The 17,928-nt window shown below is 38.7% G+C and overlaps 1 protein-coding gene across 2 annotated transcripts; it reads right to left on the minus strand.

The window, feature by feature from the left end:
- Positions 1-2: 2 nt before the first annotated feature.
- On the minus strand, positions 3-16,894 carry CDC25 (Rhodanese/Cell cycle control phosphatase superfamily protein). 2 transcript variants are annotated; one of them, XR_016171565.1, is made up of 4 exons: positions 16,693-16,894; positions 16,478-16,616; positions 441-1,444; positions 3-90 (listed from the first exon to the last, which is right to left on the minus strand). XR_016171565.1 is itself a non-coding variant. In XM_089144260.1 (3 exons), the coding sequence occupies exons 1-3, from the start codon at positions 16,773-16,775 to the stop codon at positions 1,280-1,282; spliced, it is 387 nt and encodes a 128-aa protein (XP_089000386.1). In that variant the 5' UTR covers positions 16,776-16,894; the 3' UTR covers positions 132-1,279. The 2 variants fall into 2 exon arrangements, 1 of the variants encoding a protein (XP_089000386.1); XM_089144260.1 differs by lacking the exon at positions 3-90 and having other exon boundaries at positions 132-1,444.
- Positions 16,895-17,928: the final 1,034 nt, after the last annotated feature.

A 17,928-nucleotide genomic window follows, 5' to 3' on the forward strand; every position in this document is an offset into this window, starting at 1 on the left:
GAGTTTCAGCGCAAACCAAGGGCCAGAAATTACTGAACTGGGGGTCACAAAACAGAAAGAATTCTCAAAAACAGGGCATCCACACGAGATCTGTAAATCAAATCAACAGATCGACCACAATTATCACCAATTAATCCCCTTGTGATGAGTAGTGATATGCTCCTATTAGAAACCAAGAGTTGCAGGTAATCAATGCAACTCCAAAATAGAAAAGGCAAAACGACCTGAGTCGCAGGAATTAAACATGGTTCACAAACAAATTTTCCCCACCTCGTGGATAGATGGAACACACGAGAGTAAGAGATCACTATGGAAGAAATGGAGAAACAAAGCTCATCTCAAATCCCACAAACTGGACTTGGGAAGTATGAGATGGTCTTTAAGAAACGGTTATAAGTTGCAAAATGCATTTTCTGGATTCAAATCCCAACAAAACTAACCCATGTCGAAGCAAGTCTAGGCATTGGTCTGTTGACAATCGAGGTTGCTAGTCAGAGCAGACCACTAGCAACCTTCAATGACAGAGTTCATGATAGACAGCTTTCATCTCATTCTCACAGCTAGTATGCTTTCACTTATCGTTGGTTTTAAGAGACCATATGAAACTTGATATTGAACTGTACCTGCATACAACATTTCCTCCAATCCTCCCCCAAAAACAGGGAAAGAAAATCAACAATGATTTTAAAGGAAGCCGTGAAATAAGAATTCATCAATCCCCAACTGACCTTGTATGGATGATCCAATGAGAATGTTCACTGGCTTTGAGTTTTGACTCGAGTAGAAAGAAGCAGAGACAGGAGCAGTTACCGATGGGAGTGTTGGAAGGCATAGCCAGTAGTGAAGGAAAACAGTGGGTACAATGTAAAACCGATTGCAGTACAGATATAGCCAGCACCTCAAAAAATAATGCTTCTTTACATTTATCCATTGTGCTACATTTTCTGGTTAAAGCTATTTTCAGTTGTAAGTGGAGGTGAAATTTTAAAGCATGAGATCAAAAGCATACATGTTTGTCTCCCACCATTGCTTGTGATAACATTACCCCCATAAAACCATTAACGATAGATGAACTACAGGAACAAACTTGATTTATAAGCATATCAGGTATACAGAGTGAACATTATTCCAACACGTAGTCTGAGAAAGAGTTAACATGATAATATGCATTCCCCAACTCCACTCCCCCACCGCTCCCCAAAGCACCCTCAAAGAGCCTTTCTTTTCTTCTATTTCCTTCTTTTACTCTTCAATGTTTAACCACTCCAGCACCTGTTGCTTAGTGTCCTTTACAAGGGATATCAGTACAGCGACAAACAGGTTTACCAGAAGCTTCCCACCCGTTGAACCCACGTTCCAAAACAAAAACATTTTTAATAGCAGCATCTTTGCCAGTTTCTGTGAGATAATCCACAAGCCTGCGCGCACATGATGGGCCACGCACCTACCAAGAAAGCAACCATCTGATGCTTAATTAAATGATAATATAATATTTCATGTAAAAACTTTCCATAATGCAATAAACCATTCCATAATTGAACAAGTGCGGAATGTTGGAGACACAGGATGGCATTGAGAAGAACGCATTGCATGATCCGAGAACTGGGAGACTTGGCCAAAAAAAAAAAAAACACATACTGGGTGACAATAGGAAAACTGTAAGCCTATACCAGTCAATATGATTCAACTGAGAGACTCTCTCCTCCACAAGTGAAATTTCAGATTTGGAAAGGCCTTCATTTCTATATCCAGAATCCCAAGAAAGTGCAGAGTCATAACTCTAGCAACCATATTAAATGGGTGGCTCCAACTCCTTCCCACGTTAAATTGAATGTTGATGGATCCCTTTTTAAAGACAGAAGGGTTGCTGGCTATGGAGGAATTGCAAGAGATCATCGGGGACATATACTCTTCTACTTTGGTCGGGGAATTGAAGCTCAGGACATCCTTACTGTTGAAGCTTTGGCACTCAGACAAGCTATATTGTAGGCTATTGACTTTAAATTGCCTAAGATTGAAGTAGAGTCTGACAACCAAGCTCTCATTAGTATCTTGAAAAACAATCAAGATGAAGCTCCCTGGTGGCAGATATCTTACATCTCTCAGCCTCATTCGAATCTATATCCTTCAAGCATGTTCTTCGTGAGGCTAACATGGTGGCAGATGCTCTAGCTAAGGAAAGTGCTCTCTCCCAAGATGCCTTTCTCACTATCACTTCCCCACCCCCACATCTTTGCTGGTTTATTTTGTTTGATTTACTAGGTTTAGGCTGTAAGAGAGGTTTCACCTTATAATAAATAAATTTCATACTTACCAGGAAAAAAAAAAAAGGAAAACTATAAGCTGTCGCAGACTTGCAGTCAACAAACCCGTAAATGGCAGAGGGTAAGCAGGAACTTAATGGTGTGACACCACCCACCGAAACCCCAAGTGGGGCCCATAAGATGGCTTTGAGAAGCTTCCCTAGGCTGGGCAAATACCCTAGGAGGGTTATTTTGGGGATTTTCTGCCCTAACTAGTTGCTGGAATTTAATTCCAGTTTAATTTCTAGAGTCCAAGTTGGTTGAAGATCCTTATTTGAGTTACTAGTTTAATTATTTAGTTCTTTTAAACTCTAGCACATGTGGTGTGGTAATTAGAGTTTAATTAAAACAGACTCTAAGCATATGCTTATTAGACTTTAAGTTAATTAATACATTTATTTCAGCATGTGTCCAACTCTGCTAGTGTTTTGCTGCCGCTCCCAAGCCCAGGTAAAGGAGGAGGGTTAGTTGGTGAGTCAGGTCGGCAGCCGGGATCGGAAAAAATCTAACCAAACCCTTTTTCTTTCAGCATGTGTCCATCAAGGACCTTTGGATATTCAGATTTTAATTCAATGGTCAAGATTATGGGGTGGGATCCTAATCTATAAAGAATCCGCTTAGCATCTAGTTTCTTATGGTATGCCAAGCCTATTCTTTCTTTGTAAGTGAAAGTATGATTATTGAATGAAAAAGTTATCATGTTGAGAATGGGTTCCTGATGGGGCGCCTCAGTGTATTTTAGCAAGGTTCTTCTTCAATATTCAGCTCATTCAGAGTTTCCAGCAAGTGTTCTTCAAATAACCAAATAAAGCAACTCCAGCATCCTCCCCTCTCTTCCCTATCCACACAAGACACCTGCACCACTTCCCCCTTCCCCCCCCCCCCCCAGTCCCTCCCCTGGCCCTGTGCAACCTCAGCTCCCCTTCCCCCTAGCTGCCATGACTTGGCAGCAGCTTCCCCCATCCCCCGTAGCCATCCAGTCCCCACCCCTCATCCCTACAACACCCTAGCCCTTCCCCAGCCCCTCCCCTGATGTGCGCAAGCTCTTGGAACCCTCCCCTCCCTTATCCAACCCTCTCTCTGTTTCTTCTTCACTGCAGTAGCAAAAGGTTCCATCCCTGTCAAGTCTCTAATCCCCACCCCCTTTGCCTCCACTTCCGTCCTACTTCGATTGCATATCTAACGCCATCCCTACCTCAATTCCATCTAAAACCTTAAACCCTAACACTTTTAAATTCTGCACTTCATCTCCTCACTAAATTTCTGCAACTCTTCTTCAATAACTAGACCTAAACCCTCGTTCAACATAAACGCTCACCAACATTCTAAAAACCATTAGAAAAAAATCTGAAACTACAAAAACAGCAATAACAGTCCCATTCTCCCACCTAACCAAAACCCTAAAGCCCTACTTTTCAAACTCTCTTATTAAAATTCAGATCTGAAATCAGCATTACAGCAAGGTTTCAAGGTTTAAAAACCCTTCCCCTTTTACTCTAAACCTGACCGAACCTTCCTAGGTCCCTATCAAACCCTTGAGAACCCTAAAACCCACCCTAAACATCCTAGGATATTGGTTTTCTTTGCTGGAAGATTCTGGGCAGCCCTTAATTTTGGGGAAATCATCATCAAAACCCCAACCCTAAAATTGGGTTCACATTACTTGATTAAAGAAATTCAACAACTAGAAAGAATGTAGGTTACGAAAATTTAAATTAAGGTCGTCAGTTAAAAGTGCTGGCTTATTATAATCTATAACCAGACCCCAAACCCACCACCTACCCCAACCAAAAAAGATCTTTTTCCCTTAATTTCATTTTCATTTGCTAAGATGAAGAGCACTGCAACCTTTACAGTTTCTGACAAACAGAGTAGCAAAGCACTTCACAAAATAGGAGCTGTACATCAGAGGTAGATGCTCCTGTGCTTGCACACAAATAACACTGCGTTTCCTGCTGTATCCAGTTTTCATTCTGTTGGTTGATTCCGTAGTTAGGTTGTTCCAGTTAAACTCTTTTTTGATTTACGTGAGGTATAGTGTGAAAGCAAACTTTTTTTTTGGGTCGAAGGAAGAGAACTCATTACATGATATAAGAGTTTTTTTGGTGTATGTGCTTCTTCATCTTTTCCCATGGCATCCATTTTTATGGCAATGCATACTGCTTCAGATCCTTGCTGGTCATTGATCACTCCCAGCTTCCTCTCAAATTCAGTGCCACAAACCACATGCTGTGGCATGCTCAGTTTCTTCCTCTTCACAGAATGAAAAATGGATCCCTTCCTTGTCTGTTCTCTGAATCAGTGACACTAACAGCCTTCTGGGGCCACCAGGACAAGCTTATCTTGTGCTGGATCATCTCTTACCTCTGGGAAACTACTCTTTCAAATGTGGTGATTGCAGCTATAATGGAAGGACCATGGATTATGCTTGCTTACACCAGGATCTTGGATCTAATGGTCATCCATTTCATTTTCTAAGGGGGGCTTGACTTGTCACTAAGTATCTCTTCTTTGTTCACTCTCTTGCCTACACGCAAGCTTCAACAAACCAGTGAATGATGAGGACCTTACTCTTGCTGTCCTTTGGGTTCTTGGTTCTGACTTCATGAATTTGCATCATTGATTCAACTTTAAGCTACTCTAGCATCATTTCAAAAACTTATCGGGCTTCTCAGTCACAAAACTTTTCTCCACTCCATTACTGATAAGGTCTTCAATGTGATCTTCAGTGCCACCAAGGCCTTTTGCAATTTCTATTTATGAAGAACAGCACTCCCAATATCAGGGAACCCATTGGAATAACTAACTTCCTTTTCACTTTTGCAGCAATCGGCAAAGTAGTAGGCTTTCTAGTGGTTTAATGATCAAAATCAGCATCCAACCTTTTCTATCATGCTTCACAACAGGGGTATGCATCTTCAGGTTCTTCATCTAAATCCTTCTTCCCCAATAAAGGATCTCACTCTCAACAAGGATATTCATCTCCAGGTTCACCATCTGCATCTTTTCTAAATCAGGCTTGCTCTGCCATATCTATAATCAAGCTGGTCATCTTGCCTGTCACTGTCTGTGGCATTTCAATCATGTGTGCCTTGGTATTAATTCAGTTTCTCTGAGCTCATCTGTCACTTCATCTTGCTTTTTGGCTTCTTGATTCCAGTTCCAGAAGTCATCTAACAGCAGACATCAGTGACCTTACAATCAGTTCACTGTACACTGGTATTGACCAGATTATTGTGGGAAACTGTCAAGGTTTATTGATTTTTAGTTATTCAGTCGTTAGATACTCCACCCATACTTTTATGCCTCCCCATATTCTTCGTGTTCCATATATTCTTTGTTTCTTACTTTCAATTAATAAATTCACAACTAATAATAATGTGTTTCAAGAATTTTACCCACTTAATCCTTGATAAGGATCCCCAGACAATACAGACCTTATGCCATGGCCTGAGGCCCTGAGTGATAATGGGATTGATGCAACACCCGGTCAGGGGCCAGTCTTCAGGATCCTCTTTTAGAGAAAAAGCAGTGATTAGGGTTGAAAACTTGCTGTCTTAGGTCTGATCTCAATCTAATTTTCATGGACAACAGTTGTATATGTTCAACTATCACTTGCGGCTAGGGGGTTTTGGCTTCCAACTCCTGCAGCTAGGGTTGGGGAGGTCTAGGGTTGATTTAGGTATGATTGCGGGAAGGATGGTAGGATTCAGCTAAGCTGTATTGGGGCTTGAAATTGAAGAAGATAATTCTGTTTTAATAGAATTTCAATTACAGAATTATTCCTCAAACTGGGGTTTAGGATATTTAGGATTTTATAATTTATAGGGTTTCTAGGGTAGGGCTCGGATTAGGGTTAAGGTCGAGAGTTGGGTAGATTTAGGGAGGATGATCCTAAAAAGAATTAGGTATTGGATAAAGTGTTTGAAAGTTATGGTTGAAAGAGTGGTTCGAGTATCTAGGGTTTTTGGGAATTTAGGGCCACAAAGGAAGTTAGGGTTTAGACTAGGGTTGGGCTGGTCCTATTGGGCTGAAACTATGAGGAAAGGTCACTAGGGTTGGGGGAGATAAGGTTTCTATAATTTCGAACAGACCTAATGGTAAGATTGCCACTAATTTGACCTTTAATTTTAGGTCTAAGAGCAAGCCCGAAAAATTTCCAGAAAATAAAAAAGGATCTGAGGCTTAGGGCTTACGGGAAGGAGGGATTTTTATGTTTTTGGGGTTGTTTTTTTTTTTTTTTTTGTGGGGGGGGGGGGGGTGGACCGGTGGACTTACTTGATAATGGAAGAGATTGTCACTCGAAGGCTGCTGGAAATATGAATGTCTTATAATGCAAGCTTGAAGAAGAAGATGGAAATCTGAAAATTGCATAAAACAAGACAAAATCTCTACCCACTTGTCCAATTGAAAAACAAAAAGTAGATGTTCGATCCTAAAATTATTCTGGACTTTACTGGATCTAACTGGACTCGAAAAAGGGCGGCAAAATACCACTTTTGTCCCTCGTATGGTTAAGTCAACCTATAGGTGCACTTCTTGGTGTCTGTTTTGGGGCTCAAGTCTAAGGTGCCCTATGGTTGCCAATCCTGGTTACATCAAGGTTCTATCAAATTACCCTTGTCTTGCAGTTCATCTGCCTCACCCTTTTCTCATGTTCACATGCCTATTGTGATTGACATTGCCGCTGTGGACATCTCTCCTTCAAAGTTGTTATTGATTGAACATTAGTCTTGGTCACTGCAATCTTCCTACTTGACAGCTTACACATACATCATGTGGTTCTTGGCGGTGTTCTATGAATAATAAACTTCCATTTACCATATCCCCTTCAGTAATTTCTGCTCCTCCAGAACTGTTGCTCCATGATGTTTGTGATACTGTTCCTGATGTTTCTGTTGACAAATTTCAGTATCATGTACTGTTTTCTGATGATTGTGGCAAATATAGTTGGATCTGCTCTAGGATTCAAAAGTCAGATGTCTACTCTATTTTTCTTCCTCTTTAGGCACCATTTGAGGAATATTTTTCCCGTCCAACCAAGTCATTATAATCGAATGGCGAGGATAGTTTCAAAAGATTCTTTACTCAATTCTAATGGTAACTCCCCTTATGTGTCCTATTGCCAACTCTGCATACAATGTCACATTGTTGAATCTCGGGTTGGTCTTCGTTTCAGGTTCATGCCCAGTATTGGTCTTATGTGCTTCTCATGGCTGTTTATCTTATAAACTGCCTTCCTCTCTCATTGGTAGTCAATGTCCATTGGCTCTTGAATACTGATACAGATTAGCCTTCCTACCGCATCTTCAGTGTCTATTATCCTTTGCTCTGTCAAACTCATGTCGGAAGATGGAAACTCCAATCTCAACCAATTATCTTCTTGAGATATTATTTTACTCACAAGATGATAGAAATGCCTTGATCCAATCAGTAATTGTTGATATGTTTCTCGTCATGTGTTCTTTGATGAATCAATTTTTTCCATTCTCTGCTTCTCCCTCTTCTTGGGGATTCCTCTACTAGTCCCATGGTTGATCCATGGTTCCACTGCTACTCCTTGTGCTCGGGGTCACGCCATGTGGAGGGGAGAGAGAGAGAGAGAGAGGGTTAGTGTTAGTTAGGGATTATAATGGGGGGGGGGGAGTGTGAGGTGAGGGTAGGGAAGATTTTATGCTAGTGATTGCGCAGCCTATGGCTGAGGGGCAGCAAATGATGTGGGGGTGACTAGCATCATCAAAACCAGATCATCTTATTATTTTACTTGTTTTGTAATTAATTTTGTATTGGATTGGTGGGGTTCTTACAATCTGGTATTAGATCACATATCAACCCACAGGAAGAGATAGAGACCGGATTATACATGTTTTCCGACAAAGGGGAATTGTAATGATGGCTTTTAGAAGTGATGCTCCTCTATTGAGAACACCAAATTGAGGAGGAGCGAAGGTTGGGAGTGGCTCTCCAATGCCTGGAAGGAGAAGTCCTGGAGTGGCTCTACCAGAAGAAATGACCAGTGTTTGATTGGGCGAGCTTCAAGGAGGCTCTATAACTAGAGTTTGGTGAAGAAATTGGGGGAGAAGGTTTCAAAAATACATACTGAATTTGAATGGACTATGGGGGAGAAGGTTTTCAAAAAAATCTACACCATAAGTCCAAGTATACCCCTTTGCAACCAACGGTGCTTTAAGGCGCTCCACAGATTCATTATACTTATGTTTAATCACAAATACCTAATGACATTTAACTAGGTACTTACCTGGATGCAAATCCACAAGAGTCCAAGTATTCCTAGAATGTAGAGCCTCAATTTTAGACTCCATTGCAGCTTCCAACTCGGATCAAAGAGAGCCTTAAGGTATATATAGATAGAACAATAATTGGAGATAGAGTGGTAAGGCTATGATAATGAATAGGTAAGTGAGCGGTAGTAACATAATGAGAGATAGGATACATAGACTTTTGAGAATAATGCTTAACTTTCCTCAAAGCAATGGGAAGATCATCAGAATTATCAGACATTGGAGGAGGACCTGTAGAAGAAGAGATATCAACTGTTGTACCATCTAAATGTTTTTGCTTCTTCTGCTAATGATAGACTTGTATTGGTGGAAATTGAACTGGCACCTCATCTGGAGCGGTTCTTCTAGAGCACCACAATCCAATTCTTCCTCAGGTAACTCATCCGATCTAAATGTCTCAGTTGGGAATGACACCACCATAGGTAAAGAGGGGGTCAAATTTATCATCTGCAAACAATTGACTAAGATCATAGTATGGAGTATCCTCAAAGAAAGTAACGTCAGTTGTGATAAACTGACGCTTAGTCAAAGGAATCAAAAACTTTGTACACTCTTTTGTACCGAAAATAACCTAGAAAAATACACTTAAAAGCCTTGGCTAAAACCTTATCTTCTGATTGAGGTAAAACATGAGTATAACATACAACAACAACAACAATAAGCCTTGTCCCAACTAAATGGGGTCGGCTACATGGATTCTTGGCCTCCAATCAGTTCTGTTCGAGGCCATGCTAGATACAAGGCCTAAGCTATACATATCCTTTCTCACCACTTCTCCTAAGGTTATCTTAGGTCTACCCCTAGCTCTTCTAGTTCCTTCAATATGGATTATATCACTTCTCCATACAGGAGCATTTATAGGTCTCCGTTGAACATGGCCGTGTTACCTCAAACGACATTCTCTAAGCTTATCACTTATGGAAGCAACTCCAAGACCAACTCTAATATGATCATTTCTTATCTTATCCATCCTAGTTTTGCCACTCATCCATCTTAGCATCCTCATTTCTGCTACATTGAGTTTATCTATATGATTCTTTTTAACAGCCCAACACTCTGCACCGTACATCATAGCTAGTCGAACAACTTTCCTATAAAATTTTCCTTTAAGCTTTAATGGAATACGCCGATCACATAAGACCCCAGACGCACCTCTCCACTTCATCCACCCTATTTTAATTCTTTGGGAAACCTCATCTTCTAAATCACCTCTTTTACTTATGATTGAACCTAGGTACCTAAAACAATCACTCTGAGGAATCTCTTTATCGTCAAGTATCACCACCTCATCATCTGCCCGATCATGACTAAAGTTACAAACTAAATATTCTGTCTTCGATCTACTAAGTTTAAAGCCTTTTGATTCCAAAGCTACTCTCCATGATTCTAATTTGGTATTAATCCTCACTTGGGTCTCATCAATCAACACAATATCATTCGCAAAAAGCATACACCAGGGGACCTCATCTTGAATGTCTTTGGTTAATTCATCCATTACCAGTGCAAATAGATATGGGCTTAAAGTTGACCCTTGATGTAGCCCAACTGTTATCAGGAATTCATTACTTTGTCCCCCCACTGTTCTAACACTAGTCATCGAACTATCATACATATCCTTAACTATATCTATATATTTACTTGCAACACTTCTTTTCTCTAGTACTTGCCAAATTAACACTCTAGGGACTCTATCATAAGCTTTTTCGAGGTCAATAAATACCATATGAAGATCTTTCCTACATTCTCTATACCTTTCCATAAGTCTCCTAATTAAGTAAATAGCCTCCGTTGTAGATCTTCCTGGCATAAACCCAAATTGGTTCTCCGTGAATCGTAGTTAAGTGTCTCAAACGGGTTTCAATTATTCTCTCCCATAATTTCATCGTATGGCTCATCAATTTAATGCCCCTATAGTTATTACAACTTTGAATATCTCCTTTATTTTTGTAAATTGAAACCACAACACTTCTCCTCCAATCATCTGGCATTTTCCTTGTGCTCATAATCTTATTAAACAACTTAGTCAACCAAACTAGTCCATGGGTTCCTAAGCTCTTCCATACTTCAATTGGGATTTCATCAGGACCTTGTGTCTTGCCGAGTTTCATCCTCCTTAAAGCTTCTTTTACTTCTGACATCGAAATTCTACGTATATAAGTTCGGACATTGGTGCCTTGGTGAAAAATGTAATCGTCCGAAACATAAGTGCTTGAAGAATGCTCATTTAGTAAACTAGAGAAATAGGTTTCCCATCTTTTCTTAATATCCTCCTCACAAACTAAAACTTTACCATCTCCATTTTTAATACATCTAACATGATCAAGATCTCTACTCTTCCTATCCCTCATCTTAGCTATTTTATAAATATATTTTTCCCCTTCCTTTGTGCCCAACTTATTGTATAACTCTTCATACTTCCTTTCCCTTGCTTTTCCCGCAATTTTCTTAGCTTCATTTATATCCAACCTATACCTTTGAAGATCCTCAACATCCTTAGTTCTTTGCCATGTCTTAAAACTAGCTTTTTTATTCCTAATGGCAGCTTGAACCTCACTATCCCACCACCACGTCTCTCTATAAGAATGAATCTTTCCTTTTGATTCACCTAGAACATCTTTAGCCATCTTCTTAATACACATAGCCATCTCATTCCACATTGCATTGGTATCCCCTTTAAAATCCCATTTTTCTTGTTTGACTACTTCATTAACGAAGGATTTAGAGTACTCTCCTTTCAAATTCCACCATCTTATTCTAGGATAGTTTACTTTGGACCTTTTATGTGTTCTTGGGGCTAAGCACATATCCAAGACCATAAGTCTATGTTGTGCAGTTAAGCTTTCCCCCAGTATCACCTTGCAATCCTTGCACAACAATCTATCAGTCCTTCTAGTTAGGAAGAAATCTATTTGGCTTCTATGCTGTCCACTTTTGAAAGTAATTAAATGTTCATCTCTTTTTTTGAAGTAACATACACAGCAAAAAACTTTGGGTGAGATAGAAAACAGTGGAAACTCCGAATAAACAACTCGAAATGGTATCTTGTCTAGCAAAACTGAAGATGGCATTTGATTTATCAAGGTACATGCTGTAAGTATTGCATCACATCAAAATACTGTATGAAGCATAAGGGATCTAGTCACTTCTAACAAATGCATATGTTCCCGCTTAGCTACACCATTTTGTTGTGGTTTGTATAGACTAGATTAATAAAGAGTGCCATTTGTAGAATATAAATAAAAAATCACAGTTTGCATGTACTCCAAAGCATTAGTAGTACGAAAAATTTTAACAGCCGTATTGAAATTGAATAGAAATTTCAGCAAAAATATCTGTAATTATTTTTAAAACTTCACTCCAATCCTTTATTAAAAATAACCAGGTAAATCTAGAAAAGTCATCTACAAAAATAATAAACTACTAAACACCAAACTAATTGGGAATGCGATAAGGCCCCAAACATCGAAATGAACTAAAGAAGACAAATTTGTACTTCTATGTTCAGTCCTAGCAAAAAAATTTGCCCTACAATGTTTTACCTAATTCACATGCCTCATAATTTATTGAAGTAACGTTATTGCAATCAACTACTACCAACCTAAGCCTACTCAGAGAATGGTATCCCAAACAATAATGCATGTCCAACAGAGACATACAGTAAACCTTCGCAGTAGAAGAATCAAAATCGGTTAGATAGTACAATCCATCTTTTTCTAATCCTCCTCCGATCCTCCTTTGGTTCGAAGATCTTGAAATTCAAAAAAAAAGGGAGGAACAACACAAAACAATGTAAGGTTTGGCAATACGACTCACAAAAATAAGATTCATTGAAAAATTTGGAATAAATAAGATAGAGAAAACATTCAAATTTGGTAAAGGAGAAACACTTCTATTATAGATGGCAAAGGACTTTTCACCATTAGCCATAATAATAGAAGTAAGGTTATTCATAAGAATTAGTAGATATACCAGTTTGGGCAAGATTGGAAGTGGATGCACTTTAACTCTGCTTTAACTATTGTAGGGGCTCTAGGATTTGATGAAGGTCAACAGTAGGAGACGAAGAGCTTATAGACGCCACAGGACCCAGATGAGTTGTTAGTAGGGTTTTCTCCATTTGATGTTGTCATATTAACATAATTCTCTACGTACTCAAGACAACCATATTTATCCCAACAATTTTCTTCAATGTGATTTTGTTTGCCACAGTAAGAACAAAAACGATTGTCCTTTGATAAGTTTGGAGAGGAGCACGGCCTCCTCCCCTTCCTCTTCCTTGGCCAGGACCTCTTCCGATGATGAATAGGAGCCACGGCCATGACCAGCAACCATCGTTGCATTCTCCTTGCTTTCTTAAGTACTTTTATTTCCACTGATAAGTAATAGTCTGTAGAAGGCATCACTCGAAGTAGGAACTGTTTTAGATCTTACAATTTAACTATTACCTGTAGAAAATTCTGGGTCTGGGCCAGCTAAGAATTTTGAAACATAGAATTCAGCCCTCTATGTCTTTAAAGTTTCAAGATTAGTAGCGAGTGGCTGATATTGCGGCAATTCTTCAACTAAACCTTTAAAGCCACTATAATACTCCATCAATGGGCGGCCATTCTGAGAATAACTGAACATTTGATCATATAAGTCATAAACACGCAAAATATTTTTTTTCTTGACTAAAAGAATCTCGCAAGTCCTCCCAGATCTGCTTGCATGTGTCATAAAACACAATGTTATTTGCAACAAAAGAATCAACATTATTCCAAATCTATACCTTAATCGCAGCATCTTCACGAGCCCACGTTTCATGTGCAAAAACCATGGTTCTTTCCTTCGAATCAACAGCAAGACAATCTTCCTTTAACCACTTCGATTTTCCTTGGGCATAGATAAATAAATGCTAACATCGCCTTCCTCCAAAGAAAAAAAATTTCTGCTCCTTCAATTGAATACTTATGATTTGGAATGGTATACCTTCCTTGAATATAATCTTCGAAGGATCAGCCATGGTCAAGACTTATAATCACAATACTAGTTACAAACAGTACCAATGATCAAGAACATAGAAGACTCAATTACTTCTTCAAATCTAATTCATTCTAAACATTACAACTAGTTTTGCAACTTTAGGTTGCTACTGCCACAGACAAATAGGAAGAAAACAGCAAAACTGAATCGCAATTGACTCTCGCCCTCGGTAGAGTGGCTCTAATACCATGTAATGAAATCAGGACCTTCTATTGAGGTGCAGCTGCAGAAGAGAAAAGAGAAACAAGAGATAAGGAGAGAAGAGGATGAGAAGAAGATAGAGACGACTATGGTAGTTCAGCCTCTCGCCTCTAGATTGCTTTATTTATAGAAGACAGATACAAGCCTAAAACCATATCCTAATATCGACAGGATCTCTCCTACTAATTTTAGATATATCACAAAAAAAAAAAAATCTTCTAAAGATCTAAATCTATCCCAAAAAGGAAAGACAATATAAAACCAAATCTAACAGAAAATATGCAGCAGAATCTTATTTTTCCTATTCTATAAAACATCCAAATTTTCTGATTCTGTGACCAGATCTGCCAACTTGATTACCACAACCTACTTTCCTATTTTGTCAAATATGAATCACAACAAGGGGTTATTATGATTACAATCAATTAGCATGGAATTTTCCCATCCCGCTCATGGATGAGAACAGTGAAAATAATGTGACCAATGGTGAAATCAGTGAATTTGTAATTGAAAGCGCCTGCAGTTGCAGCTTCCGTCACAGAACCATCACTAGCACTGGTTGCTCCAAGAACTCAAGAAGATCAGCCTGCATCCTACATCATCTGTCAAACTACAGAATTACTTCAAATCCTTCTCTACTGCATATCCAATCCAAGTTATCTTGTGCTATGATAATGTTTCACCTTTATCCAAGTTGGCCTCAGAGGATATCTTTGCCCCGACTTGGAGGGAAAGTTTTAGACATAGAGTTAGTGTGGCACATATAGTTGAAGAGAGTGGTGGCCAATCAAGGACTACTAAATTGTCTCCTACAATATTTCCTAGTGCATCTAAAAGTTTTAAAATAGAAGAGCTCAACTATACATGTCACGAGAAAGTTGTAAGGGTCTCGGACTCTACATTGTATTCATTATTTAAGAATAAAATCAGTACCCCTTAATACTAACATGATGAGATGCAGGATATCATGCCGTGGACATAGGTTCTCTAAATTAAAAACCAAACTGCACCTACTTGTCTTTCTTCTTCTTCTTGCTATCTTTATACTCCATTATTGCATGTGAGGGTGAGTTTAAACAGTAGCATTAAAAGGAAGGAAATGGTAGTGGGTAATTGGGATGTCATTCAGCCAAAAAATGTTGAAATGTTCCCTTCGTAAATGTAAGCGTTTCGACAATCTACTACATGGTTAGAAGGGTGTCAATTGTGTACTGAAACCGTTTAACTGTACCAAACCGCGCCGTCTAAAACCACACCGTTCAAAATTCGATACGTAACGAAACCGAATTTCTTAGGTACGGTTCCGGTTTTAAGTATTCATAGCATCGGTATGTACCGAAACCATACCAAATTAAGGAATATAAATGTAATTTTACAATAAAAACACTACCTTTACCCTATCCATAATTCTCTATTTCAGTTTTTCATTTCATCCTTCACTTCTCTTCTAGATTTACTTGTTTTGTCTCCGTCTATATCATATTCTATTGATTGTTTGATCCCAATTTCATTAGGATCTTAATGAACTAATAACAAAAGTGGCATGGATTTGTTCGTACAAAAAATGTACCGCACTAGATACGTGTTTAAACCGTTTTTTTTTTACCGATTTAATACCGAAACTGTAGCGTCCCATGTAAATTCAATACGGTACAGTTCTGGTTTTCGGTATTCAAAGTTGGTACCATACCGAATTACCAAATTACCGAAACTGTACCGATTGACACCCTTTTAGAACAATATCATCATTAGCATTTAATTGAGCATATTAGGAGACCTATGCTCCATGGTACTGATACCAAATAACGCAAAGATCAACTTCAAAGCTGCGAAATCAGCGAGAGATCAATCGTGCCCAAGATCAACACAATAAGGATGAACAAACTGAATAGAACTAAAATATTTATGGATCTATGAAATCTGGGTGTAAAGAGTCTCGTTTTTTGGGGTTATTGTTATCCTTTTGCCTATGTAATAGGCCTTAATGTATTGAATGATGGTTGCTGTTGAAGTTCCTTATCCCTGCTCTGTTTTAGCTATTTTCTACTTTACATTACAGCTATTTCTATTCTCTATTTTATCAGACCCAACATGAACTTTTCCCCTGTAATAAGAGGAAACCTCAATACTGAAAATGGTTGAGTAATTTTCATATGAGAGAATTCTCAAATAAATAGAAGGTGTAAGGGTAACTATGAGCAATATAAGAAAGGTAAAATATATGGACAAACATATGGAAAGATTTCAAATTACAATAAATAAATAAATTAGTTAAAAAAATAAAAAGCCAAAACTAGGAAAGTAATAAAACGAAAGGAGATAATGAAATAATTCAAATTAGGGACAGCTACTGATGAGGAACGCCTGATACTCCGCAAATCGTATCCATGTTATATTACCGTTCAGGGCACCGTATTTTCTCCCACACTGCTTCTGATAATTTGCAATTTGAAATGCAGAACAGAAGCAAGATATGTATATAAATAAAAGAAACTGCATCGACAATCGATAAGAAGTTCTAAGAAAACAATGCTGAATACAGAAGGCAACCATATGGTCCAGTGACGAGCGAAGACTTTAAAAAGGGATCACGTTCAGTACCACGATTTCGAACAAAAAAACTAAAGAAAAATGCGAGAAAATTCAAACCTGGCTGAGAGCACAATGGAACACGAGGGTGTCTTTTCCTGTCACCTCTTGAATGAGATTCGGGATTTTTTCAGAGAAGGTGCCGCTAGCGTAATGCAGCGAACCAGCTATATGAGCGTCGTAGCTTCTCTCATCATCCCTGAAACCATCAATCTTCACCGTCTCAAACCTCAGAATTTAGATCGAGAACACAGAAATTGAGAAAGACAGCTCACCTGACATCTACAATGGCTATATTTGGGCGGCGCTTCAGGGAGGACAGCTGAGTTCCTGTGATGTAGGAGATGTTCCGGGCCATCCCTCTACCTTCGATTCCCTGAATATTGTGAACAAGAAGAGTGGAGAAAACAGAAAGTTTAAGGAAAGAGCGAATCTTTCGAACCGAATGCAGCCAGAAAAATTCAATGAGGTTGCGTTTGTTTGCAAAAGTAGGGTGGGAAAAAAAAAAAGGTGCTCCATGTGGAATAGGAAAAGAAATGAAATAATTTTGAAAAATAACAGTGACGGGTCTCACTTTGGTGGGCTGCTATCTCACCAGAAGCTTGTCTTTACACTTTTTTAAAGAATTTTCTTACCCCACCTTTATTCCATAAAACAAATGCAGCCCCAGGCCACTCGAGGTTAAGAACTCCTTTGCTTTGATTACCAAAAAAAAAAAAAAAAACTCCTTTGCTCCTTTTTAATAACAAAAAATAAGGGAACATTAATATCAAACTTTTTAATAACAAAAAATAAGGGAACATTAATATCAAAACAAACAGTGTAATTAGGTTAAAACGTTGGCTCCTCTTACTATAGCATAAATAATATTAGATCATCTTAGTGTAATAAATTATGTCGGTTTTAAAGCAATCAACACCATCTTCCATCATTAAATTTTGGGTAATTTTCATTTGGACCCCCTGAGGTTTGATCTACGTCATTTTTAGTCCAAATAAATAGATACTTTGCATCTGCCTCCCCTGAGGTATCCAATAAGATCAGTTAAGGACAAATTATGATTTTATGACTAAAATACCCTCACATAGTGTGGATTCACTTGTAGAAACAATTTTTTATTTTTACATCTAAAGATTTAAAGTTTCTTAATTTACAAAATCAACTCCTTATTTATCCCCACTCCCAAATCCCTCTTTCATTTGATCTGCGCAGATCCTCTGCCGCTAAAAGAAAGGATTATCTTGGAAAGTAACAAGTGGGGCTTCCCGAAAAGAGCCTTGTGATATGGGTTCTTGGAAAACTAATGCTTTCAAAGAACTCCATAACAGAATTTGGGTTCTCTGTATCGTGGAACCTGCGATAGATTTTGTTGGTTGCAGAAGCAGCAGTTTCTAGGGATAAGCCACATGAATTTACAAGGTAATCTACGATCTAAGGTAGTTAGCATCGAGTCATAAAAAGACCCTCCCTCTGCAAAGCCATAACCTGCACTCTATAAAACAAAAATCGAA

This window comes from Hakea prostrata, chromosome 2, assembly GCF_041222555.1.
Source record: "Hakea prostrata isolate BN-2017 chromosome 2, UWA_Hpros_2, whole genome shotgun sequence".
NCBI lineage: Eukaryota > Viridiplantae > Streptophyta > Magnoliopsida > Proteales > Proteaceae > Hakea > Hakea prostrata.

Coding starts and splice junctions, on each gene's coding strand:
- CDC25 (XM_089144260.1), bottom strand. CDS start 16,775: ATGGCCCGGAACATCTCCTACATCACAGGAACTCAGCTGTCCTCCCTG. Junction 16,617..16,692: donor ATAGCCATTGTAGATGTCAG/GTGAGCTGTCTT, acceptor TGATGGTTTCAG/GGATGATGAGAGAAGCTACG. Junction 1,445..16,477: donor TCCATTGTGCTCTCAGCCAG/GTTTGAATTTTC, acceptor CTTTCTTGGTAG/GTGCGTGGCCCATCATGTGC.